The sequence below is a fragment of the Pygocentrus nattereri genome, chromosome 6 (genome assembly GCF_015220715.1).
Source record: "Pygocentrus nattereri isolate fPygNat1 chromosome 6, fPygNat1.pri, whole genome shotgun sequence".
Lineage (NCBI taxonomy): Eukaryota > Metazoa > Chordata > Actinopteri > Characiformes > Serrasalmidae > Pygocentrus > Pygocentrus nattereri.
In genome coordinates this window covers 21197475-21224638 of record NC_051216.1, presented here as the reverse complement: position 1 = coordinate 21224638, position 27164 = coordinate 21197475, and the positions used below count along the sequence as shown (strand labels likewise).

The 27164-nt window shown below is 38.3% G+C and overlaps 1 protein-coding gene across 5 annotated transcripts in view; it reads right to left on the bottom strand.

Moving 5' to 3' along the window:
- Window positions 1-26368, bottom strand: part of zmp:0000001200 (dedicator of cytokinesis protein 9) — a 108269-nt gene extending 81901 nt beyond the window's left edge. For all 5 annotated transcript variants that reach the window (XM_017692308.1, XM_037539269.1, XM_017692309.1 and 2 more), the window contains exon 1: window positions 25941-26368. In XM_017692308.1, coding sequence (XP_017547797.1) covers window positions 25941-26057 — 117 coding nt within the window. In that variant the 5' untranslated portion in view covers window positions 26058-26368. The remainder of the gene's footprint in view (window positions 1-25940) is intronic.
- Window positions 26369-27164: the final 796 nt, after the last annotated feature.

Sequence of the window (27164 nt, the reverse complement as noted above, 5' to 3'; positions counted from 1 at the left end):
GTTTATTTGTGGTGATGTGGGCATGTAAGTGTGAGTAAGAGACTGTGAGTGAGAGACACAGAAGCATATGAATATTTCAGCCACTGCTGAGTCACTGTAGTAGACAGTATACGTGTGTAAGTGAATGGTGGTGTTATGTATCCTCTAACCAGCAGAGGTATGATCAGTATGCTGCACAACAGCCCAGCAACCCAACAGCTAAAGGTGAATTAAAAATTGGACCCAGAACTTATCATCCAACATATGTATGTGACCTTACTAATGCTCTTCTGGCTGAATGCAATCAAATCCTCACAGCAATGTTCAAATGCCTAAGGTTAAGCTTTCCCAGAACAGAAGAAGTTGCTACTGCAGAAAAACTGCTTTATAATTTAATGCAATTATTGGGAATTTATCAAACTACCATGTTCCAGAGCAGAAAGCACACTTATGGTTCTGCACTGAGCTAGTTACTTTAACAAGAAATCTACACAAGCCTAGAACATTTCCAACTGTCCATTGATATTGGGAATACAAAATTACTTAAAATAAGACATTAGGGTTATATTCATTAATCTAGTGATATGAGAATAAAGAATAGAACAATAGAGCAGCAGGAAGGAAAACCAAGACAACCTGCAAATCTCAAAAACTCAACTGAAACACAAAATCTGAACACTTTAATTTTGAGATGCACTGGTCCTCAATAGTTTATTTTTCTAATAATACACTAAAATGATATTTTCTGAGTTGTGTTGACTCCACAACCTCATCTCATCTCCAGGCTTCTGCTTTAAAACATTACGTTATGAGCATATCTAGGTTATACAAATATGTACTTTTCCCCACAAGGCAAACATTTATTTAGGGTATAGAATTGGGCCTTAAAACAACTGTTGTACCTTTGATGGTACATTTACATTGTTTGTACATTCATGAATGAAAAATTTACCTGCACAGGACCTTTATTTCTAACAGAGTATGAACTACTAAAGCAGAGAACTGGAGTGTCAGATGAAGCTTTAGGAGCAGTAAAGTAACTGTCACTAAAGCACTTTGCTGCACACATTTTCACCAAATTCACTGATGCACCCTTTATAATCAATAAATGCCAGAACACAGCTCCTGCTAAAGCACAGCTCTAAAAGCAGTCTGTATTTGCTAAATACAGATATAATGAGAGCCTAACACAGTCCTTCAGAAGTTTGAGGAAACATTTTCTCATAGCCACTTTTCAACAAAGTAAGAAAAAAAAATACAATTATTCTGTTAACATAAACAACAGTTTTCTATTGGTACTTTGGGTATATTCTGCAACACTCAGCTTGATGGTCTTCCTTGATGTGAAGAGTAGATTTGCCTGCATAATGATTTGGCAGTTTTAAACTACTGTTAAAGAGCACTCCTCTCCCAAACTGTGGTTTAAACAATATTTGAATGCAAGTGATGTTAAGTTGGATAAGGAAATAAAATTCATAAGGACTGTCAGTATTACCAAAATAGTACTGTTACTGTCACAAATATTTAAGTGATAGCGTTTTCCTCAAACCAAACCTGGTTCATCTTTACTAACTTAAGTCGTTGCAAACTGTCAAAGAAAATATTTTGAGTTCTTAAAAAAATATTTGAAACAAGCTGTCCTCAAACTTTTAACAGGCAGTTTGAGTTTCAAAGGAACTAAAGAGGTTTGAGGTCATGACATTGAGGGTTCTGTGTCAAAATGACCTTGAATAAGAGGAAGAGACCTATTTGGACAGCGCGAGAGACAGCGCGAGAGACAGCGCGAGAGACAGCGCGAGAGACAGCGCGAGAGACAGCGCGAGAGACACCATCCCTCTGGTTTCTTTCCTTTATTATGAAGGAAGTGGCTGCTTGTGTGAACTGAAGCAAAGCACCACAAAGATGTGCTTCGTGCCCAGTTTTTCTACACACAGACTCCTACATGCACTCCAGCTCTGTGCCATGTCCAACATGTGTTCCTGTCCAGCAGAGTGCAGGGCAGAGATAAAACAGAGAACAAAATCTGAAGAAAGCTGGTATGATTTAGTGGGTAACACTGCTAGCCAGTCTATACCACACCATACTCTTACAACAAGAGTTCTAGATCAGGACTCCTAACTCTACATCCACCTACATTATTATTATTTTATATATATATATATATATATATATATATATATATATATATATATATATATATATATATATATATATATATATATATATAAACATGATTAAACTGTAAGTCACAGTGTATTGTAGTAAAGAGACATCATGAGCTTTGACTTGTCATAAGAGATCAGCAGACATGAATTTTTAGTTATCTAATAACCATATAAATGTTCACTCACAAAAATAAACCATTGAGCTGAGATTGTACAGTATCTATAATAACAATATGACTGTGGTCAAGTTCCGTTCACAACATTTTCTTTGTTCAAAACCATGAAATGTGTGTGTGAGTGGTGATGTTCATATTTCAAAATATGCAGAGTTTAATTTGCAGAGTTATATTTGTAACAATTTTGGATATAAAAAAAGTTATACTTTTTTATTTGACTTTCTGATTTGGACACTAATAAACAACTAACCTTATAAAACATTTATGAATGGTTAAAAATTACTTTGTTAATAGTCAGGTCACAAACACTTTAGAAATCATTAAAAAGCAGTTATAACACATTAATAAAAATGGCAAAAGTGAGCTGTTATCTAATGAAGTTGACGAGTTTGGTGTTGACCGAAGAAGACAGTGATCAGCAAAAATCTAAATCTGAGTTTATAAGTATAAATCAATGAGGGTCCACTATTAGGCAACAACAGTTCATTGTTGCCCTTTTTATTTATATAACTGCTCATTAACGCTTTTAAGTTCTTTGTGACCCAAATAATAACCATAAATAAACTAATTTTAAGCCATTTATGCCCATACAATGCGTTATGAGGGTAGTCTTATTTTAGGGGGGTACGGTAGTCTTAAGTGGGACCGCTAATTTGTAAAGGAAAACGCATCTTTTTTTCTATTTTCACACAATTACCTAAACAAGCCATAAAATAAAATCCTGAAAGTGGTCTACAGTGCATTTCAGAACAAACTACTTAGTAGTTTTTTTTCCTTTCATTTTAGCCATCATCTTATGTGTTTTCAAATTGTCAGAATATGTTTGTCTAGGATATGATACTGCAAAAACATTAAACCGCCACACCTCTAACACATACACACCTTACTTCAGATCCCTGACTGACATTTAACCAGGCGGCACAGTCAAAACAGGCTTCATCCTCTTCCTGTGTCCGAATATTCTCTGCAAGTTTATTTATCCCATGAGGTGGGTGTGTGTGTGTGTATACATTTGTTTTGTGTTCAGGTTATTTCTGCAGCTCCTTGGCGGCACATCTACAAAGCAGAGGAAGTGGTGCCTTTCAGCACCTCCCACAGGCTACATAAACTTAGCTCTTGCACTGTCTGAGAATCAGGATGCTGTGCCAGTGGCTGAGAACCACACACGTACTCCTCTGAGTCCCCTGCTTTTTCCTGCCTTCTTAACCTGCCCTGTTGACCCCATTCTATACTTACTTTCTCTCTCTCTCTCTCTCTCTCTCTCTCTCTCTCTCTCTCTCTCTCTCTCTCTCTCTCAAATAAGTAAAACCTTGCTACTCCTTCCTGTCCTCCTTCAAAGGAGCTCTATACTTTGCTGAAACCAATATTACATCTAATGGACACAGTATGATCACAGTTTCCGGTCATCTTTCCAGCATCACTGTTAAACCTCTTCAAGTAAAGCTACTGCTGCCCCCTGCAGGACACAGACCATACTTCAGTATGAGCCACACATGCAGACACACACACTCAGCCTGCCCTATTCACCTGAATTGAAAACATGATCCCTTTTACAGCTGAACCAAAGAGGCTTACTGCGTACTAAAAGCATCTTATCTCAAGTGAAACACTGTGTAAACAAGTGATAGATGTGTCTGTAACACACATGCACACTATGATTTTATGGAAACAAAAAACCATGAGTAAATCAAAGATCACCATGAAATGCTCTTCACAGTAATAACAGCCAGCCTCATATCAAGTGTACACAGGAGCCACATGGAAGCACAAAAGTAAATTCAGCTCTAGATCAGGTTTAGAAAAATAAGGCATTTCAATGTCAGTGGCTCCACATTCAATAGTTCTCTGACAAATTTATACACTTTAATTATGCGTTAATGACAGATGTACAGTAGCTCATTAAATAACCACAGAAAAACAACAACATTTTCTCACTCTCTCACTTTTCTTTCAAGTAAGCACAACTGCATGCAAACACTTGGGCTCTCCTGGTCTAATTACATTAAGACTGTATCCTTTATATAGAACACACTTTTGTACAATTCTGATTAATTTGCTGAATTTAGCAAAATGGGGGAGGGAAAAAACAAAAAAAAACCCACCACAAAACGTGGTCTGCGCAAACGTTTTACACATTTTATACGGTATGTCTTATTTTTTCAATACGTTCACCTCAGCAAATGAAATAATGAAATAAATGGAAATTGTGACCTAAAATTTGCAGCAAATTGCCACTTTTAAGCTTGTTCTCTGTAGATGATGTGCTAACTGGCACTCTTTGTTTTAGCTGGATATTACTGAATGATCGCATGTTTAGAACGCAGTGACATACATACATGTCCAACCATGCAAAGAATAGCCTACCTACACACATACACACACAAATATTACAAAGGCATCTGTGATATATTAATTAATTTACTCTATTCTGACACATTTAACTACAAAAAAAGATTCAACATTCAACTGTGCATTGCACGAATTAACTGGTGCTACTACCTGAGGTGTCTACATGCAGAGTATGAAAATCTGTATTAACATTAATTTTAATAAAATCTAAGAAAATCAGGCCAATTTAACAAACTGACAGGGAATGCCCATCTGTGTGCCCAAATGGCAGGCATGCCAGTTACTGAAACAGATATGTTTTAACAGAGTCAGGATCTAAAATAATTACAGCATATTACAAACAAGAAAAAAAAACAGCCAGAGGAAGAAAGAACACAGGCTGAAAGCTGAAGCTCACAGAGCTTCAACCACAATCTGTTACAGTTAATCAGCTTCTTCAGAGACCCTTGACAGATGTATTAGAGTTAGATGCGCATGTTAGATGCAGTTTGGAACTAATCCTTGTAGGACAGTAGAGCTCCAGGAGGAGGACTGGTGACCAATGGTGTAGAGCAACAGCAGAATGGTCTTTTGAGTGCATTAAACATGACTGTAGATCTGTTCCGGTAGAATGGAAGGAAAACAGTATATATATCTGCAGTTGACATGTCTTCGGTGACAGGAACTCTTAGACAGAACAAATTGAGTAAAATTTAGCCCTACAGCTATTAAAAAGAGAAAGTGCTCAGAGAGAGAGTGCTGAGATAGAAGAAATGAAGGAGGGAAAACAGTAGGAAGCTATGGATGCACAAAGGAAGCCATACGGAGAGTACTGAGGAGTAACTTAATCAGTCTGACCTGAGAAAGAGAGAGAAGGGGTGAGAGAGTGAGGAGGACACACTGGTGTCAATTTACAGATGAAAGTCTTGCATTTCTGAGGTAAACCCACTTGAGATGACACACATTCAGCGAGCACCAGAGAGAAAATAATTTAAAGTCTTTAAAAATACATTCGATAAATTGTTTATATTTGACTTTTTAAAAATAAGATTATAATAATAATATTTTTATTACATCTGGCATAAACACTGCCAGTAAAAATCAGTAGAATTACTGGAGGAAAGCAGCAGCAGTAAAGAGTCAGTAAATAAGCAGTAGGTTAAAAGCAGTGAGTGGCAGCCGAGATGTATGGTGTATTAGAATGTGAATGGGGCACAGCAGAGTGGCAGGATAAGGCTACAGAACAGTAGTACAGGGAAGAGGACAGAAGGGTGTGGGGCAGCAGGATGGAGAGTGGGCAGGACAGCAGGAGAGAGGGACGTGAACATGGAAGAAACGCTCACAGAGCAGCTAATCTTCCTGACTTCTCCCTTAATTAGTGGGAATCCTCTCAGGTGGACTGCAAGAATGTGTGCATGCGTCAATCACACAATCACACACAATCACACACACACACAATCAGAGGAAATGAGGAGCACTACACTCAATGGTCTCACATCTGTGTATGTATTCACAGTACCATGCACACACAGAGTGTATTAACTACACAAACACACTTCTTTGGCCTGTGGAACGGCGCTGCAAGTCAGTTAGGGATCCTGTTCTGAACATTTGTAGTTCTAAAATGACAGATTGTAGTCTGTTTTATTTTTTTGTTTGTTCCAATGGATTTTTTTTTGGAATGCAGCATTGATAGTTGGGGCCAGGCATACATACATACATACATACATACATACATACATACACACACACACACACACACACACACACACACACACACACACACACACACACACACATATATATATATATATATATATATATATATATATATATATATATATATATATATATATATATATATATATATATATATATATATATATATATGTGTGTGTGTGTGTGTGTATGTATGTATGTATGTATGTGTGTGTGTTAGTTAATGGCCCAAAACTGTATTAAAACATACATTCTCTATAATATGTTCATGACTATAACCAAAAACTACATTATATATACTTATAGCTACACAAATCCAATTCCAGAAAACCTGGGACATCAGGTAAAACGCAAATAAAACCAGTAATGAGTGATTTAGAAATTTACTTTGACCTGTATGTGAAGAAATCAGAACAAAGCCAAGATATTAAATGTTTTGTCATCAGCCTTATTGTTTTTTTTGTAAATATATGGTCATTCTGAACCAAACAAACATTCTTAAGAAGTTTCTTCTTACCCACTTTTGCAGTTTTACAAAGACTCTGATATTCACCAGTGTTTTCTTATTTGGGATTTGTTTTTGGGTAAGACCAGAATCTATGCACTTTCAAGAGCACAAAGGTGTGAACCACTCCACGGTTTAAGATGTCATGAATCTGATGCAGACTTTTTCTTGGGACCTTTCTCAAGAACAGTTTTAAGAAAAAGGTCCCTTGTTCTTTATAAGCGAGGATGGGTCAAGGTTCACCACTTTGCCACAACACAACAGTTAATAAAATAATGCTTTGAAACTGGGTTTTTATGACCCATAACAGACATAATATTATAAATTTACCACATATTTTTAGCCCAGTTGTTTTAATCATCATATATGAAGTACTATTTTTATTATGTTCTACTACTATGTAAACAGTTCCTTCTGTCACAGTTCTGAATTGCATCAAAATAATCAAACTGAATTGTGGTGAAATTTGAGATTTAAAGGCGTCTTAAAATGTTTCCTAAAGAACTGAATCTCAGTCAGATGGAAAGTTGATTTCACAGAGTCAGCTCAGCAGCTGACCCACAGACCTCTAAGGTCTGGATGTGTATGTTGATGCAGGACCGCAGTATTCTTTCAGTACAGCAGAGGCGCAGTTCCAGGCCCTCTCAGGAAGCACTAGAATCAGCTGTACTGACAAACAGCAGGGCATGAGAAGCACAACGCCATTATCCTGATGTTGGCACTTGCACATAAGCAGGAATTACATGTAGAAACACACAGTGAAGTTCTCTCACACACCCTTCTTGTCTGGGAAACACATGCAGTAGAACGTGTCCCACTTTTCAAACTCTGCAGCGCATAGCTCTTCAGCTCAACACACACCATCATGATTAAAGGCAGCACCAGACCTCGCCAACTCATTCGTGCATGATCTCACACTAAAAGCACTCATTTGAGGGAAAATAAAGGCTGTGTTTTTAACTGAACAAAATTTCAGATGTTGACCTCATGCATTCTCTTCTATTCATCCTCCTATTCAAAAACACCAAAGTAACAGATATGTTACTATATATGTGACATATGGGATGAGCTTGCTTGCTTTCCTGCAAGGTAGCAAACATTGATGGATGTATTAGAAGCAGCAAAGTAGGGGTCGTCCTTGTACTGTGGTGTTGAGTGGAAAAACACAAAGCAATGGGGCCTTATAGTATTTTAAGTAATTTCTTTGCATGAAAAGCATAGCTTATTTTCTTATTTTTTCCCTCACTCATGCTGTCGCTCAATGAAACAGAACAGAGATTCTAAACTTTCAATCAACATCAAATGTGTTTATAAGCACTGATTTGAAGCTGATGAATAGTTACTGCTGTATGAGAGGCATTTTTGCAGGAAAAAAAAAAGTTCTTTCTGTCTCCATTGTTTCTCTAATCCAGCTCCCAATGTACCCAAATTAGGCAGTTTACAACTTTCTCTGTTGCCAGTCTAAAATAGTCAGGCTGAATGAACAAGAAATCACATTATGTAAACATTTGGAAATTAAACTATATTAGCAGCAAAAACTGTCTTAGTAATTTCTTTATATTCCTTACATTTATGTAGTATGATTTCTTTCCTCTGGTCTGCTGTTCACTACAAATGTCAAAGAGTAGCTGCTCTGCCACTATTCTTTTAAAAAGTGCTACTTTTATGTGTACTAGAAAACAAACTAATAGCTAATGAAATAAAGAAAATGTCAAGTGCTTTTCAGCTCAGTGGGTCCACTTCTGCCAGAAGGCTGGCCCTGATTGGTCCAAAAACTGGTTATGATATATAATCCCAAACTTAACCTCCCTAGGAGCAGGTTAAGAGCTCAGTGAGTTACTGTGGCATTGCAGCCTAATAGACTTATTTATTCACCCTTGCTGTGGAGGACAGCGCTCTCTACTTAGTCTCTGCCAAATACACACAAATGTTTTGCCTGTTCTATAAAGGCTAATGACCTGCACCTCTTGGTCAAATAAACCAACAGTAAACAATCAAATTGCAGCACTGATCTGAACCACAGACTGCTTCACTCCGTGTCACTATGATTTTTTTTTTAATGTCAGATATTCATCTCAAAGATAACAGACTGTCAATTCACACTAGAAAACAATTTTATAAGCTGCTGATGACAAAAGGTTTTGAAAATAACTCCAAACAGCATAATGCCAAGTGGTCCATATGAACATCCAACACAAATTACATGACCCTGGAGGGGAAAAAGCTCTGGCCTCAACGTATGATTCCAGATGGTCTCACAAAGCTTGTCAATTCGATAAATATGCTCAATTACCTTTAATATCTCAAAAATATGCAGTGTATTACTTGTTCATCAGACACTGACATTAATGGAAGGAAATGCTAGTGCACACGCAAAAGAAAGTTACAGCATAAGTCATTTTGATCCATTTTTTAACACCCAATCCTGTTCTTTCTTTACCAGACTCCAGTCCATTTCAGTATACTGTGGAATGTTAGCTATGCTGCAGGTGGAGAAATGAGGAAAAAAAGAGAATCACGAGATTATTCACCTATACCATATACCTAGGCTGCCCAAAGAGGGGCCCACAGATGCAACAACCAATATGTAGCAAGCACTTACAAGCTAATGGAGCATAACGTGCGATTGTACACAGACAACAGGAGATTTAGAGACCACCCGTGTGAGTACTTTCTTTTTTCTGAACTCAAAAGCAAGACAGTGTGCCTTGTATGTTAAGAAACCATTGGAATTTTTAAAGAATAGAGTTTTTCCACATACACTGGCAAGGTGCAAGCACAACAAGCTAAAGTCTTAGCTAGCTGTTTTGTCTCTTTGGCCCTCAGCCCACAATAAACATAACACTTTGGTCCCCTAAGACAAAATGTTTCGGCACCCCTGCTTTAGACAATAGGATATTATACACTTATATGGGCCCTTGGCTTTCCAAATCTTACATAGTCCAGACTCACTTCTGTTTATTCAGTGTAGCCTCAGCACAAAGTCACACTTTCTGGCCGGCCCTCTCTCTGGCCTTATGTGGTCAGTAAATGGCAGCTGATCAGCGTAAATGAACAGCAGGTCAGCAGCATTAGCACTCTTTCATCTCATGGCGAGGGTAGCTGACCTATGGTCCACTGGCCAAGAATGCAGAAAGACCAAAATACAGTATGCACATATATGCCATGTACTCACACACATGCCTTATCTTCTCCTGACTGGAGAATGGTAGATAATGTCTGTAGTAAAAGCCAGAGTACACAGAAACCTGCTCTTACCTAAATACCAGTATATGATATAACATTTTTTGTGTTACATCATACAGCAGTAAGGCTTAGGACAGGCTTTCATTATGTTCTGGATCCTGTCTAGCTGTACTACGCAAGACTGAAAGATATACACACTACATGCTTTACAGGCTTGTTCATTAAGCTGTCAGACTGAAAACAACCTTGTCTATGAAAATACATGATGCTTGAGAAGATTTTGCTGCGCCCTGTTTCGAATGTAAACTCTCTCCCCTCTGACCCTTCTTGTTGCTGTAGCAATGGCAGGGACTGAGCTTTGAGGCTGTAATCCAGATTTAATCGGAGGGGCCGGTGCACATGTGCAGAACGCTGACCTTAGATAGGACCATCAATGCTAAGCACTGCCCACTTAAATACACTGCATACCAAACTCAGCAGTGCGTGCAAGTAAAACCACACTTTTTAGAAGACAGTGAGAAAGTTCATCATTACTAGTTTTCTGCTGCTCTTCCTCTAACGGTCCAGTTAAGTCTTTTGTCTTTTCTCGTCTTTTATCTAATCTTTTTCATATGCTCATTTCTATTCTATACAATTCATATGATTACATTCAATTATTTTATAGCAAAATAAGCCAAGGCTGTCAACTGAGAGTTACAAATAAGTGTCACAGAACAGTGAACAAATTTATCATTAAGAATGATTATAATCTTTGAGCTTCTTAGTTTAGGTAGGCTAACTAGCTGGAGAGTTTTTTTTATTATTTTTATTAAACATCATCCAGGTGAAGTGCTTCATAGGGAGGGCAAAGAAGAGTTGAAGATGGAAGTATTATGAGTAAATAATATTTTTTCTTGATGTTTTGTTTGTCACAATTAGAAAAAAGGTATAAAAAAAAAAGGTGCAGCTTTGGGACTGGTATCAAAGTTTTTCAAACAGTAGCCAGCCATATTCATGAACTGCCCTTGGATCTATAAAAGGCACCCTATAAATTAAACCTATTATTAAGGAATGCACAATGATGTCAGTATTAGCAGATTGCTTTAACTGATTTTATAAACTAACATTTGATAAAATTTTATTGTGTTCTGGAAAAATTCTTAGGTAACACTGGGCTAAAAATGCCTTAAAATGTGTTCTTCATTTTATAACCCTGTACCAATAAATGTCAGATTTTACTGCAATGCTAAGGAGAAAAATCTCCCATTTTGGTGCATTCTGTTAATAATAATAATAATAATAATAATAATAATAATAATAATAATAATAATAATAATAATAATAATAATAATATTATTATTATTATTATTATTTAGGGCTCTCACAATCATTAAATATTACCTAACAATTAACTGCCATATAAATAATTGCACTTAATGATTTGTCTTTCCTTGTTCATTGTATGCACTTGTTAAAGTACAAGCCAAAAGTGGCCAAATTTTACGCTCCTCATCCTGTCAAAATAATACACTACACTGCTGTGTGTGCAAACACACACACACACACACACACACACACACACACACACACACACACACACACACACACACTCTAAGCCGCTTCTCTTTCTGGGTCGCAGGTGGTGTTGGAGCCTATCACAGTGGTCATCAGGCGGAAGGAAGGATACACCCTAGACAGGTCACCAGTCCATCACATGGCAAACACACTCACAAAAAAGTCTACAGTTACACCCACATGCACATACACATGTACAGTTGAACAAAGCTTTTTTTTTTGTTTGACCATCAAAATATTAGCAAATATACAGTAATTCTGCGAAAATACATGCTAAAAACGTTCACTATAATTAGAATTAGCTGTACAGCTAACCAATAAACAAACAGTCAGCTGTACCATAGGACATGATGTTTTTATTCACATTTATTTGCCTCAAACCAACAACATACAAGTCACCTTTTACTTCTTTCAGGAAAATGACTGCAGTCACCTTAAGTAATTGCAATCATCTCAAATAACTGCATCTCAAGTGACTGCAATTAGACGATTATGTAGAAATTGTGACAGGCCTATTATTATTATTAATAAAGGTCAAAATATGGTCTGGATGGATGCTATGGCAGAAACCAAACATTGACCATCTCTGTCCATGCAGAAGGGACTTCAGGAAGTAAAAGGAAATGGTTTGCAGTGAGGCCCACACACCCCTTAACATGTGTGATTCAGTTTCCCGGTGCAGGCTAGGACTAGAATTGTAATCTCCTCTACTCATACGAGACTCATAAACCACAGGAAATAAACTGATTTCTCACAGCACAAAAACACACACTTCATCAAAAATCCAATGTGGTCCTTAGACAGCAACATATTTGTCATATGTACACTGCAGTTTCTGTCTGCCAGACCCAAAACACTACTGTTTAGACATTTCAACCACCGTACACAACATATGGCACAGTGTACAAGTCAAGCAGGACACTGCCAAATACTACACTGACTCAGACACTCACAGACGACAGATCTGTGAGTGTATACAGAGAGGGCATAAATGCACAATAAGGACCGAGAGCGACATGTCATCACTCTGAAATCTGGCAGCCTAAGGGCATAATATTGACTGTATATTGTACTTTTGAGACATGTTTCAGCTAGACCACTGCACAATCACATACTTACATCTGACATAATCCTTCTGTGAGGAATTATAACAAAAACACACCCTCTACATACTTATAATTATACAGGGAATGGAGCTGTGCCCTGTACTCAGTGAAATAAGACCATTAAAATAAAATCAAACATCAGAGCCAATATAACCAATATAATAATGCAGTTTTAACCAATAAGAGCAGTTTGACATTGTAATAACTAAAACCCATACAACTGGAGTGTGGAACAAATTTCTCCCCAGTGAAACTGTATGATGCCAGAGAGTTTTCCATACTATCTGTTCCAGGATCCAGTGTTTGTCCAAAACTAATATTTACTTCCTTTTGTAAAAGCATCTCCACCCAAAGGTTCTCCTCCTTAATTTAAATTCGGAAACCACCTGAAACACTGTATGTCTGAAACAGAATCCCAACATTTATGTTTCTGTTTCTCCTTGGCTCATTTTACTGTGACAGAACTCAGCATAGGAGCACTATGAGAATGGCCTGACCACACGGCCATGACTGCTCACTGTTCCAGCTCAGTGCTTGACACTTGTGAACAGGAACACACTTACTCTGCCTGCTGCTGGAGGACTAAAAAGGTTTGTTATGGTAACATCCCACCAAAACAGATCCACTGAGAGAGATGACTGATATAAGAGGGAGAGAAAAAGAAGAAAGACATGAAAGAGAGAAGAAAGATATGAGTGAGAGCACTGAGCGAGAGAGAGAGCTGAGAGACAGAAAGTGGAGTGAGAGCTTAGAGAGGGAGCTGAAACAGAGACAGGGAGAGAGATAAAAGAGAGGAGAGAGATAAGAAAGATGAAACAAAAAAGAAAAGAGAAAAGAGAAATGGATACGAGAAACAGATATAAGGCTAATGGAGAGAAGCTTTGGGTGCTTCCTGTTATTTCCAAGATCAAAGCAGAGTCTCATATGTTGTAGGACATGATATATGTTTACATATATTCACAGGACATTCAATTCTGGCCTAAAACTAGCATTTAATAGCCTTGTCAGTTTGGCAGAATTCACAATTCTGTATCCTTTTTATGTTTTTATCCATCAGTCTTCTTTTACAATACTCATGCATTATGTAAAAACAACATTGAGAACCCCTACTGTGCTCAACAAATCTTGACTGCTATCCCCTGATCTAGAGACTGACACACGCATCTGTGGTGCTAGCTTGCATTACTGATAGAACACTAACATAAACTGGTCACTATCATCAACTAAATTATTCCTTTAATAAAGAAAAAAGTTTGTAAAGTTGAAGGTTTAGCCATCTAGCAAAAGACATTTAAACAACAAAGTATTCACCCCAAAGCACCTTAAAATGTGCCTTTTACTTTAAGAGACATCATGAGAGGGGGTTTGTGAATCGGGGAGCAGAGTGCATTGCTGGGATGGATGATATAAGCTGCATTAAATTAATTATCTTAGATAATGCAGCTGTACTGTTTAAATACATAATTGTCATAAAATAGTATTAAAGTCATAAATCCAGCACCTTCAACACCACACAACACACTACCAGTTTTAGTAGGTTGCTAATAATTGCTTGTTCTCAGTACATAGCAGGATGTACAACAACATAGATGCGGTGATCCTTTTTCCTTATTCAAATTGTGTGTAAAAATGTCTGAATACTGAATTACAAACACAGTGACTAAAGTCAGATTATGAGAAGAGAGCACCGTTATATCTACTAAGAACTGAACTGTGGTGTGTTTCATTCAGATCTTGTGGTTTCAGCAGCTCTACTAAACACATTTACGTAACATTTATTATTCACACTTGCCAATGTCACAGCTATTGCCTGGAGCTACTGAGAGATCAATGAACCTTTGTGCTACAAAACCCACTGTACACACACGCACACGCATATTGGGAAAGGAAAAAGGAAATATGAGCAAAAGACGCATTAGGAATAGATCCCATTAAAGCTCTTTAAATGGCACATGTCCTACATTTTCATAGCATTTTCCTTCAGGGTCCACTCATAATATTTGTGTGGATTTATGTAGCAACAAGGCACTCTAATTTATTTTTAAATAAATTTTAAATTTTACACCTTCTTTTATTCTTATCTGTTATATTATATTATTATAAATATATAAACATTTTATATACATCATCTACCACCTGCCCATGACTGGCAAGATGTTGTTTAAGCATGTTAAATGTGCTCATCTGTTAAATAAAGCTTTACAAAGTAATAGCTGTCTGCTTGGCCTCAATTTAATTTGATTTGGCTTCATGGTCACAGAAAGGCAGGCTGAGTTTTGGCTGGAACAATGGCCTGCATGAGTGTGCGATGTGTCTGAGGGATTCTCTCGCAGGTCAGGAGTTCACACAGCTTGGACTGAAAAGAAGCACAGTCCTCCATACCAACGGGGCAGCTTTGGACTGGAGAAACATCAGAGGTTAAGTGAGATTAAAGTGTCTGTGTCATTAGTGTTGATCCTTAAACTGACTGAAACATAGAACCACACTGCAAAAACTGTCCAGAACGTACTGAAATTTTACACTAATGATGGTGAGAAACTGAGAGACAGAAGCTGAAAGAGAAACATTTTGAGGGTTTTGGAATGGATCCCTGTTTTGGACAGTGGAATCCATGAGCCATTATTTATCGGTCTTATGGGTGTGTTTCGCTTCAGAATCATATAATGAGAGCAATTCCTCAAACCTCCATGGCACAGCTGCAAACACACATATCTCCTTTAGTCATATCTCTTTCCATGCACAGTAGATTTAAAGGGCTCCCAGCTAGCTTTAATTGTGTTTAGGAAGTGGGGTTTCTGCTTTTTTATGTTCAGCTACAGCAGCAATGATGACAGCTCAGGCAATCTGTAGCGAGAAGTTAAATATTCTTGTGGTCACGTCTGAAATACTGCCTCAGTTCCTGAATGCTTAACTTAATTTCTCTTTCTGTCTCCATCTGCTCCCCTCTAGGATCTCATATAGCTTGGCTGCTCTGGGAGACAATAAATAATGAAGCATACCGAGCGGTTTCCATTTTCCAAAAATAAATAAATAAATATAAACTATGAATATAACACTTCTTATTCAAGATTTCACACCTTGCACTGCATTAAATCATATCACCACATCATCATACTGTCCACCCCGGCTACAACTATCAAATATGCTCATTTTTGAGTATTCTATTAAACATGTTAAATGCACAAATATTCAAAAATAAGAAAAAAGACTTCTTTAATAACTGAATGGAAAAAAAAACATGTATTTGTACCGTTTGCTTTATTACATATAATGTTTTGCCTGCTGCATAAGTTGTATGCGTTTATTCTGCCTTTTAATAAAAATGAATTGAAATACTATAACGTAATGCAAATGATTATCTCAGAGCAAGCTGTATTAATGATTGATCTTACCCAATCGGGCAACCCTGCGCTTGCTCTCAATAAAGCTGAACTTTGCTCAAAATTTTAAATGTAAAGCAGACACTAGACTTTCACAGAAAGAAACTGAAAGCATACTTTTTATTTTTAGTACTGGATTTATGGATCAGAACACTGGATCCCAGAAAATTAAAGAATTCTGTAAAGAATAATGTAATGTCACAAAAACATCATACTGGAATATAAAGGGCCCATATAATGGAACAACATATTGTCGAGGAGTGTTTTAACGTGGACTGCTTTCTGAAGGTGGTATAATATAGGGCAGCCAATCAGAACAGAGGCCATTTTCATAAATTAGTATTGAATGCACAGTAACACCCCCCCCCCTACACACACCCCATCAAAATCACTTATCCTTCTGGGTCGCTGGGAGAGCTGGAGCTGATCCCAGCAGTCATCGTGTGGAAGGCAAGAAACACCCTGGACAGGTCACCAGTCCATTGCAGTGCAGACAGACAGACAGACAGACAGACAGACAGACAGACAGACAGACAGACAGACAGACAGACAGACAGACAGACACCTAGGGGCAATTTAGTGTCCAATTGGCCTGACTGCATGTCTTTGGGAAGAAGTAACAAAAACACAGCAACAAATGTCAAAGTAGAAAAAATACAAGAAAAATATAGAATATGGGCCTTTTAATATCTTAATATATCAAGCCTAATTCATAAGTAGTGTGGCCCTGCTACAGTATATTGTGTGCCATAAATATACTAATAATTAATAACATCACTTCCATCCTCAAGCATGAGAATTCAGTCTGGATAATCATTAATGGTCCATGCCTAAAACTAGTTTACTTACACACATACACACACACACACACACAGCATGCACTATTAAATACATGTGCAGAGTAAACGGTGTGATAGTTCAGTAGACTGAGTCTGCTGCCTAGCTGCAGGGATGTGTAACAGTTAACAGATCAGGTAATGGATCACTTTACAGGTGCAATATATGATGTCATGGGTGACCTGTGCAGGATTATGTAAGAGGGAAACTTTTTGTTGAAAGGCTGCAGGGTAACAGAAAGTTTGTAGGTGGGGGTAGGGCATCAACCTCTCAAACTGCGCAATAAACTCAACATCACACTTTAGATCAAGTGAATCAAATCAAAAGGAAACAACTAAGCATGAATAACCTGGCTATCAACCAGGCCATCTGCTGTTGAGCCAATAAGAGATGGAGCAACAAGACATTTCAGATCAGCGCTCTGCAATATACTGTCTATATTGATGTTGATGTCATGCATAAACTTATTTGTATATAATACCAATAAAATTTAATATCAAGCATTATCTCCATAACCAATTTCAACTTCCTATTGTAGGAATCAGCAGCTTTTTGCTCAAAAACATGAGGTAGCCAAGTATAATCACGCTGTATTACCAAAATGTCCTAGCATAATTTTGCATGACTCATTGTACTAAATAGCCTGTTATGTTTTACTTTTAATGTAGCACTTCATTTGATTCAAACTATTTAAATAGGGACCTGATAGCTACAACTGAAATATTTTGGATGTATGTTTGACCCTTTAAAGAGCAAATAATGTTGTTTGTACTGCAGGTTTGGCTATTAGAAAGTACTGAAATGTATTAGTCTACTAAATGTTTTCATTTACTCCACACACAGTGAGCATGGTATAAAATAGGCAATCAGCAAGTTTGGCTGTAAAAAAAGAAGTCTTTCCTTTTCCATAAAACAAGAGTTTGGTTTTATTGTTTTAAATTCCATTTTATACACTGTACACAGATTGTTTTGAAATAACAGTTCAAATTACATAAAACCTACATAAATAGTAAGGTTCCTTTATGGAAATCCTGTTTCTGTCTAGTTAACATTTACAGTACTGTGGGATTTTATGGTGTAATTTTAAGAGAAGACAACAGATCAAAACAGTCCAATCAAAAAGAAAATGATGTTAGGTTTTAACACAGAGTATGAGTGATTAGGAAGCACAGGCTCAATAAGTTCATTAATGGTTGGTTTGTAGTTGGTATAGTACAGTGGGTAACACCTCTATTCCCCACACTGTAAACTGGGGTTTGATCCTCCACCTGGGCAAGCACTCCACACTATACCAATAAGAGACCCTTGAACAAGACTACTAACACTGCCTTCTCCCATCTGTACAAGTTGTAACTGGCTCTGAATAAGAGCATCTACCACATGCCCTAAATGTAACTCTGATACGGAGATACTAAGATAAATTCAGAAATGATTACGACATTAACTTTTATTAAATTAATACTACTCAACACATCCAGGTCTAAGAAAACAACCAGCTTAAAGACACAGAGAGAAATGAATGTCCACAAAAGTCAACATGCTGTCTTTAATTAAAGTACAGCAATAACAATGTCCTCTCTGTTGGTACTGGGACATGATACACATGTGCACACACACAAGCTTTTATCTGCACTTCTAAGGCAATGAGAGGAAAAGGAAAATATGGGAGCAGGTACAGCAAAGACATGCAAGAACATTCAGAGGGAAAAGACAGAGAGACAGAGATAGAGACAGACAGAGAGAGAGAGAGACAGAGAGAGACAGAGAGAGACAGAGAGAGAGAGAGAGAGAGAGAGAGAGAGAGAGAGAGAGAGAGAGAGAGAGAGAGAGAGAGAGACAGACAGAGACAGAGACAGAGACAGAGACAGAGAGAGAGAGAGAGAGAGAGAGAGAGAGAGAGAGAGAGAGAGAGAGAGAGAGAGACAGACTTGTATGCCTGACCTGTACCGTTCCTCTCCCTCCTCTCCATCCTGGGTTTAATTTAAATTCAGAGCTGGCTGTCAGTGTGAAGCTTAGTACCATGTTTTCATCACTGATGAGATGCACTGAGGGCTGTGTTTGGCGTTAACTCTGAAGTGCTCACGCTGCTGATGTTTAGCTCTAGTCTAGAGTGATATGTGATTTCTTTAAAAGGGTCCATATATCCTTTTATTTTATCCTTTGATGTATGCAAACATTGTTAAAAGTCGTCAAATCGTACCATTTGCTACCCAGTCTATGCAGTGCACATAAGGAAAAACAGCTCACTCTGAACTTTGTTTTCATGAGGTCAAAAAAAAAAAACAAAAAACATATACATATACATTCCTACTAAGCCTACTGCAGTTTAGCTCCACCCAGTGTTTCAGTCTGGATGGCTTTTTGAATGAGGCACCATACAGAGCAGCCAAATAGAACAGACGTCATTTACATAGATCACTCTTAATGGCCCAGGAACAAAAATGTTGTTCAATTTTGCAGGATAAAAAGTGGTTGGAAAATTGTTATATAAAGGCAGTTATGTTTCTGATACACAAACACATACAAATATGTGAACTTCAGGGAAGCAAAAAAATAATAATAATAAAATAAATAAATAAATTAATTAAAAAAAAAAAAATCAGTCCATACCCTTTTAAATAATCTTCCAATATAACATTTTGCATGCATTTTGAAAGAAAGGCTTTACAACTGTTTTTTTAATGCTTGTTTCTTAGTTATTTTCTTTGAAATGCTCATGTATGCTTTTGTGCACTGTATGAAACATCTCAAAGCTATTTCTCATAGTAATTTGAGTGTTTAACAAGGTAATGACTCAGGACTGTGCCAGAGTGGATGCCCTACCCCATTCCTGCTTTAAATGAATTTCCTCTCAATCGATTACCAACCGGATACAAAGAGATTTAATCTGATAACAACTATTTGAATCAGCTGATTGATTATAATAATCTGCAACTGCAACAACAACAACAACGACCAACCAGCCCGAGCATTTACATATTTGAAAGCACTCCACACAGAACACATCTAGGAAAATTAGAGAGGAAAGACGAAAGCAAGAGCAAGAGAGAGAGGGTGAGAGATACACACCATTAGCTGACCTGTTGTGCTGTGTCTTATTGATTGGTATTACACAAGTGCTCTGACTCCACTTAGCTGCCTATCCTTAAACCCAACAGATTCGTGCTGAAACCATTAGCCATTATACGCCATTATTTATTCACATACAACTCATAAAATGCCTCTGCAAAACCATTTATACTTAAGTTGTGGCTCCAAGTACTGACTCATTACCAGCAACAGCCATGATTATGCTAGATTCTCAAAGCGCTCAGTAGCTCCGGCAGCACCGGTAATGCCACATTCCCCTAAGCATACATACTGTGCCACATACCATTTCTGAACAGTAGTAGTGTTTTTTGGAAAGTAGTAATGCAGTTTGTGTAGCCAACATAAAAAAAACTATTATGTATCTGTATTTAAGAAAGTTCTAAATGGAAACTGGCACTTTGAGTTTCTATATTAATAATAAAGGAATAAAAGTCTGATTAAATCATAATAAATCTGTCTAATTAAATAATAACTAGACATTTAAGTCTCAGGTTTTAAACAAGTAACATCTTGATGAACATCATAATATTAAAAGTAACCAGTGAGGAATAATGGAGCTTGTTGACGCTTAATTGCAAGCTGCAGTTAATTTATTAAAAGAAGGTAGTCCAGCTACACTGTTGATGTCCTGGAGAAACAAAGGTTACCACTTTCATAATACTTTCACTTTCACAGAACTTCTGGGGAATCGCCATGAGACACACATACTCCTTTACTTACGAACTAACCTTAGTCTCACTCCAAGAAAATTTGTCAGAACAGTATTTAGCATTTAGGCCTCAACATCAGCTCCAGCATTTGTAATGGGAAGGATTCTTGTTCAGAGCAGAGAGGTTCTAATCCAAGCTAATCTAATAAAGCAGGTGAAGAATGCACACCACTCCAGTTTTTGTGTTTCAGTGAGAGGCAGCTTAGCTGTATAGCAAGCTACTATGATCACAACGAGAACAGAAAATTAAAATAAGAAAGAACAGAGATCAGAGATTAGACTAATTCGGTTAAAGTCAGTTCTTTTCTTCTGGAAAATCAAGCAACCACAGACGTATTCAGTAAGCGACAATCCTAACTCCGTGGCAGCTGCTACTGATTTGTTAAATTAGATGGTCACACTTAATTTGCTGCACTGTTTTACTGGGGATAGAAGAGCACTAACTCACTAAAATTGTATGTGACAGTGGTGAAACCCTTAAGGCCTTCTAGGCCTTCAGAGAAGGTCCTAATTTTAACTCTAAGTTTTGTACTAACACTCTGGTTTCCAACCAAAACATAACAAAAAACAAAAGGGTTAATACAAACACACCCCATAGGTTTCTAGGTACATAGCAGTTTACGTTACCTTAACCACCAATGTAATTAGGAAGTGATTCAACTAATTACGCTTTGATTTACAATGGATGGGGTTCATTACTCTAGGGGTTCTGGAAGTCCTGCATAAAGCAATAACTCTTCTTCTTCTTCTTTCGGCTGCTCCCTTTAGGGGTCGCCACAGCGGAACATCTGCCTCCATCTTGCCCTATCCACTGCCTCCTCTACTTTTACACCAACCATCTCCATGTCCACCCTAACTACATCCATAAACCTTCTCTGAGGTCTACCTCTTCTCCTTCTACCCGGCAGCTATCTCTCCAACATTCTTTGCCCAATATATCCACTATTCCTCCTCAACACATGTCCAAACCATCTCAACCTGGCCTCTCTGGCTTTATCTCCAAACCGCTCCACCTTCACTGTCCCTCTGATCTGCTCATTTCTAATCTTGTCCAACCTTGTCACTCCCAATGAAAATCTCAGCATCTTCATCTCCGCCACCTCCAGCTCAGCCTCCTGTCTTTTAGACAGAGCCACAGTCTCCAAACCATACATCATAGCAGGACGCACTACTGTCTTGTAAACCTGCATAAATCAATAACTGCTGTAAAAAAATTGAAAGTCAGGGTGCTCAATGCTGGTGCTCTTTCCTGTAAAACTGCCACAAACAAGATGGAATATTTTAAAGTCTGCTGCAAGCTTCCAATTAAAAATATGGAACAAGCTTCAAGATGTCCTTGTTTAATTTATATTAGCTGAGAAATGTTCATGTGCAACACTGTTAGTGCTAACATACTACAAGAACATCCAAAAAAAAAAAAAAAATAAAAATAAATAAAAAAAAAAAAAAAAAAAACCATTATCATAGAGGGTTTACTTTTTTTAGCTTCGAAGTTTTCCAAGTTTTGGTATTTATGGCACCTCAATCACAGTTTGTATATGACAGTATACGACATGATGTAGGCTGGAAAAGAACATTGTCCTCTGAGACGCTGTGTTTCTAAGCCACACAAGGAAGTATGACGTCACTGTAAATGCCACTCCTGCATGCCAGTGTGGTTATTTGTGGTTATTTGATTTGCCTTTTTTTCCCCCAAGGACTTCCGTCTATCCTACAACAGCACAAGTATGTTCTTTCCTCCAATGCAAATAAAGCTGGCTGGTGTTTTTTCAGAGACAACATAAGCAGCTCAGAATGCACTCTTAAAAATAACTGTGTATATTAAAAAAAAAAACTACTTCTGTTTTTCTAAGGATCATTTCAATGGATGGTTCTTTAAAGAACCATTTTTGTAAATGATGTGTGAGCATGAAGAACCCTTTTTAAATGTCAAAAGAAGCCTCACATAATGTACAGTCTCTATACCAATTAAACCTTTGTTCTAAAACAATACAATCAACCCAGAAACCATTTAACCTTAAGAGTGGAAAGACTTCCTGTCTGTTGAACAGCCAATACCACTTTTTGGGACACTGGCTATGGTTGCCTTTAAGGCACAATAAGTGTAGATCCCAGATGCATTGTTCACTTCTAGACTGCAAAAATAGTGCTTTACCTCAAAGAGGCAAATTAACTGTTAGAAGTGTCTTGAAAAGTGGCCACTTGTGTTTACAATATATAGCGCTGTTTCCAGGAGTGACACATGTTAAGACTTCCCATAGATCTTGCAAAATTATAATCTAATAATTCCAGAGTAAAACACAAGTTGACCAAGTCTGCTCCTGATGCTTGAATAACTAAGGGACAATTACTTTTGCACATGGGTGACTGACATGTTGGATATCTTTCATTCTTAAATAAATTAAATAATGATAGTTTTTTCTTTTTTCAAACCTCAGACACCAAACATGTCTTGGCTTATTGAAAGTACAGTATCAGTGACAGAGTAACAGATAAGCACTGACACAAATCTATCTCCTGCCTGTTTGGTGAGACTGATGGAAGTCCATGTTTCTCCATGGCAATTCCCTCAATACATCAGCCAACGCTAAAAGGCGCTATGGAGGACAGGCTTGCAAACTTCCTCATAGATGCTGCAGCATAATGGCTTGAACACAAGAAACACAATACGTTTGTGTTTGCAGGCTTCTAGGGTCACAATTGAGCCCCCATTCGAAGAAACTCACCACAATCTCTCTTTTCTTCTTCTGATACAGAGATGTAATTCACTCTCAGTGTATTTACATGTTGCATGCTGGAATGCATGTGTGTGAGCTACTCTCAGTCACACACATTCTCGGCCCACTGGGGTTTTCACAAAGCATGTATATGTTACTCAACTATCTTATAGACATATTTGCTAAAACATAATTTTACTAAACAGTCATGTTGGCCTTTAAGTCATCCAATGTGACAAATCATGTTTCATATAACCAAGGACATAAACCAACAAGGTTAAAAGCCAGTTTTGATTTCAGGATGACTTTAATGGATTCATAAGCAATGGTTTGCTTATGAAAATATCTATTAGTGCATTTGTCACGAAATGCACATACAATGTAAAGGGCAGCTGCATTCTGCAAACATAATACAATACGAAAAATTGTACAAGAAAATTTTCAAATGACCTTGACCATGCCCTGCACAGGCTCAGCAAACCATAGCATGTTCAATTCACCTGTCCTGAACTGGATGAAGACATTCATAAAAGATACCTAACATGTCCTTCTCCCCAAACCCTGAAATCACCTGGTGGGTGTCATGCTGCAGCACGCTCTGTGTAGTACAGAAGGATAAATTAATCATACAGAGGAGTGGCTGTGAGTGTGTGAGTTTCTCAGGATTCCATTTCTCTGACAAAGGGCTGGATGGTGTCCATTTCTGTATCCTAGCAACGTGTTAAAAAAGTTTGAACAACCATCCAGGACAACACATAAAAACACTAAGAGACATGTACATGATAAACTACTCTAAAGCAATCAGGACACACACACACTAAGCCTTCATGTTAATGAGTGTAATTTAGGTCAGTGCGATCAAACATTTCTCACACACAAACACACACACACACACAAACAAACACCTCTACCAGACAGAGCAAACACTAGAATAACAGACTGTACACAGCACAAATTATCCTCACACATGACTTCTAGGTATACTTTAAAGGCTTATTAAATATCTAGTTATAGTTATTCTCTGTTTCAGTAGCCTAGAGATTCAACTGTCTCTATCATGACCATAAACCAGTAAACCAGAAATTTATAGAAGAGGCACTGGTAGTTTATGTCTCACTCTGCATGGAAACAACACAGAGGATTTTAGCTGCCTTTGCACCAACAAGTGATGACACGTTGAGGGATTCCTACTTATGCCATTATGCTGGAATGTTCCCTTATTTGCATGTTTCCTCGGGTCTAGATGTGGAATCATAGCTAAATACTGGCAAAAAGTTTTAGTTATGATCATAGGTATGATAGATAATAACTGTAGTGAAGTGGCTGTCATTGTCAGAATGAGTGGCAAAAGGTGCTGAAAAATACTACATACTGTGGCAGACAACAAAGTAAGCGAACTGTCAAAAGACACAGCTGCTAAAGATAAAAGCTTGGCTAGAACTGTGAAACGTTTTCAACTGCAGCTCACAGAGGAAACCTATGGTGTCACGGTGTGCATAAGACCACTGTTTTCCAACCTTGGTCCTGGAGTCTCACTGCCATGCACACTTCAGCGCTTTCCGTGCTTGAACACACCCATGTCAACTTCAGCAAGAGGTTGGTAAGGAGCTGATTAGTTGGATCCAGTGTGTTGGGAGCAGGGAAAGTACTAAAATGTCCAGGGCAGGCGTACAGAAGCAGGGCTGGGAAACACTGTATTAGACAGTGTTTGTTGACTTGGCCAGTAATTACCTACCTCAGTGTTTCACACCTTCAGGCCTCTGGCTCACTGCACTGCACAATTTGGTGTTTTTCTGATTCAGCTGAAGAAGGACTTATCAAATGAGTACAATTCGGGTAGAGGGAAAACAGGAAACCACAGTGCAGATGGACTATAGGTCTGGAGTTGGGAAACACTGACCCGCCTCCTGTTTGCCAAAGCCAAGGTTCAGGCCAGAAAAAGCTAGCTATAGAGGAAAAGCATGCTCAGGTAGTTTTGTATCAACTCAGGCAGGAATAAAATGAGGTGCCAACCTGAGTAAAAGTGATAATATACCTACAGTGGAATTACTTCTACACTCTCCTTAATACTGATCCAATTAGAGAGCTTAAACTCCAGACTCAGAGATGTAACAACAAAGCAGCCCAATTGATGTGACCAGCAGGAAATACACTAATGAACCCCCCGAAATACATAACAAATTACATGTGAATGACTAACACAGAACCAAGTTAAAAACAGGATCCTTTCCTTTCACACATGCATCCGAGTAATCAAACTAGTTCTACTTTAAAATTCATTTTTAAAAAAATATGTGTATGTGAGTAACTCACTTCTGTGGAACAAACACTGCTCTGCACTGCATGGAAGTATCCGAATGGCTAAATGAACATGGGCAGCCACACTGGGCAAAGCTGTTTTTGTGAATTAAGTTCACTAATTAAACTCAAATTAAACTCCCTGCCACTCCGGCTCAGAGTGGTTAACTGAGTTAAAACTCCTCACTCACCACCAGCACGGATGTCCTCACCACCTCAGACACGCTCTGCCGGAGCTCCGCCGCTGTGCCTGGTTTGCTGAGCCCTCGTGTAAACTTCCTCGTCTCGGTTTGCGGCGGCAGCGACATCGTCCCTCAGCAGTAAAGCCGCCCCGATATCAGTAAGTGCACGTTTAAATAATAAAACCGAGATTAACTCCACACCATCCGCTCGCGTTTTCCTCTCCGACCACAGCTGCTACAAGCGCGGCTCCTCTGCCGGGCTCATATCCCACTCCACGCAGACCTGTTCAAACTCATCATAAACTCACTTTAACCGCGTCACTAACGGGCCCTACACTGTAGTTTACGCTCGTTGAAGAGTTCTGGTGGCCAAAACGGGCCATACTCCCTCACTAGCAGCCCCTCATCTCCGTTGGTGTTCACGCGCTTTGCTAAACTTGGGCTAATCTCCGTGCTCGCGCTCCGCCTCCACACCGCTGACCAGCGCGACGGTGTTTTTCCCCACCCGTCTTCCGGCAAGCCCCGCCCCCTGCGCTCGCTGATTGGCTACAGAGTCCTAAATCCTGGAAATGGAACATATGGCTGTTTTAATAGTGTTGTTGTGATACATGTTGGTTGTTTATATAAATGCGCGTGTGGAAAAGTGTGATTATTTATTTAAATGACTGCCCCTTAGTTTTTCAAGCAGCAGGACCAGATTTAAAGTTAAAATTGACCTTTTTCACTTTGTTCAAGTCAAGAGGTCAAGAGGCTTTTATTGTCGTTCCATCGATGTACAAGTGCGCAGTGGAGTGAAATTACGTTCCTCCAAGGAGCAACACGGTGCAACATGGAACAAAATAAGCGGTGCAACGTGCACACATAAATAAAAAAAATAGAATAGAAACATTACAATACATACGATAAATAAAACCGACATTAGACACAGTAAACAGACAGGACAGTGCAGCACCCACAGCGCTCATTTCTCAGCATGAGGTAGGGCTGTGAATTAAGGTGCAGAGATTATTTAACATGCTGTGATCTGTAAATTCACGCAGTCAGATAATATAAGTGAGCACAGCAGTTCCTGAGGTAGGATATACACAGTACCTGAGTAAACAAAGTGTAAACACTGTACTAGCAAGCTCCAGATAGTGCAAAAGAACATCAAAAGAGGTGTGTGTGTGTGTGTGTGTGCGTGTGTGTATGAGGGGGGCTTTCAGATCAGCCCTTGTGAGTTTAAAAACCTGA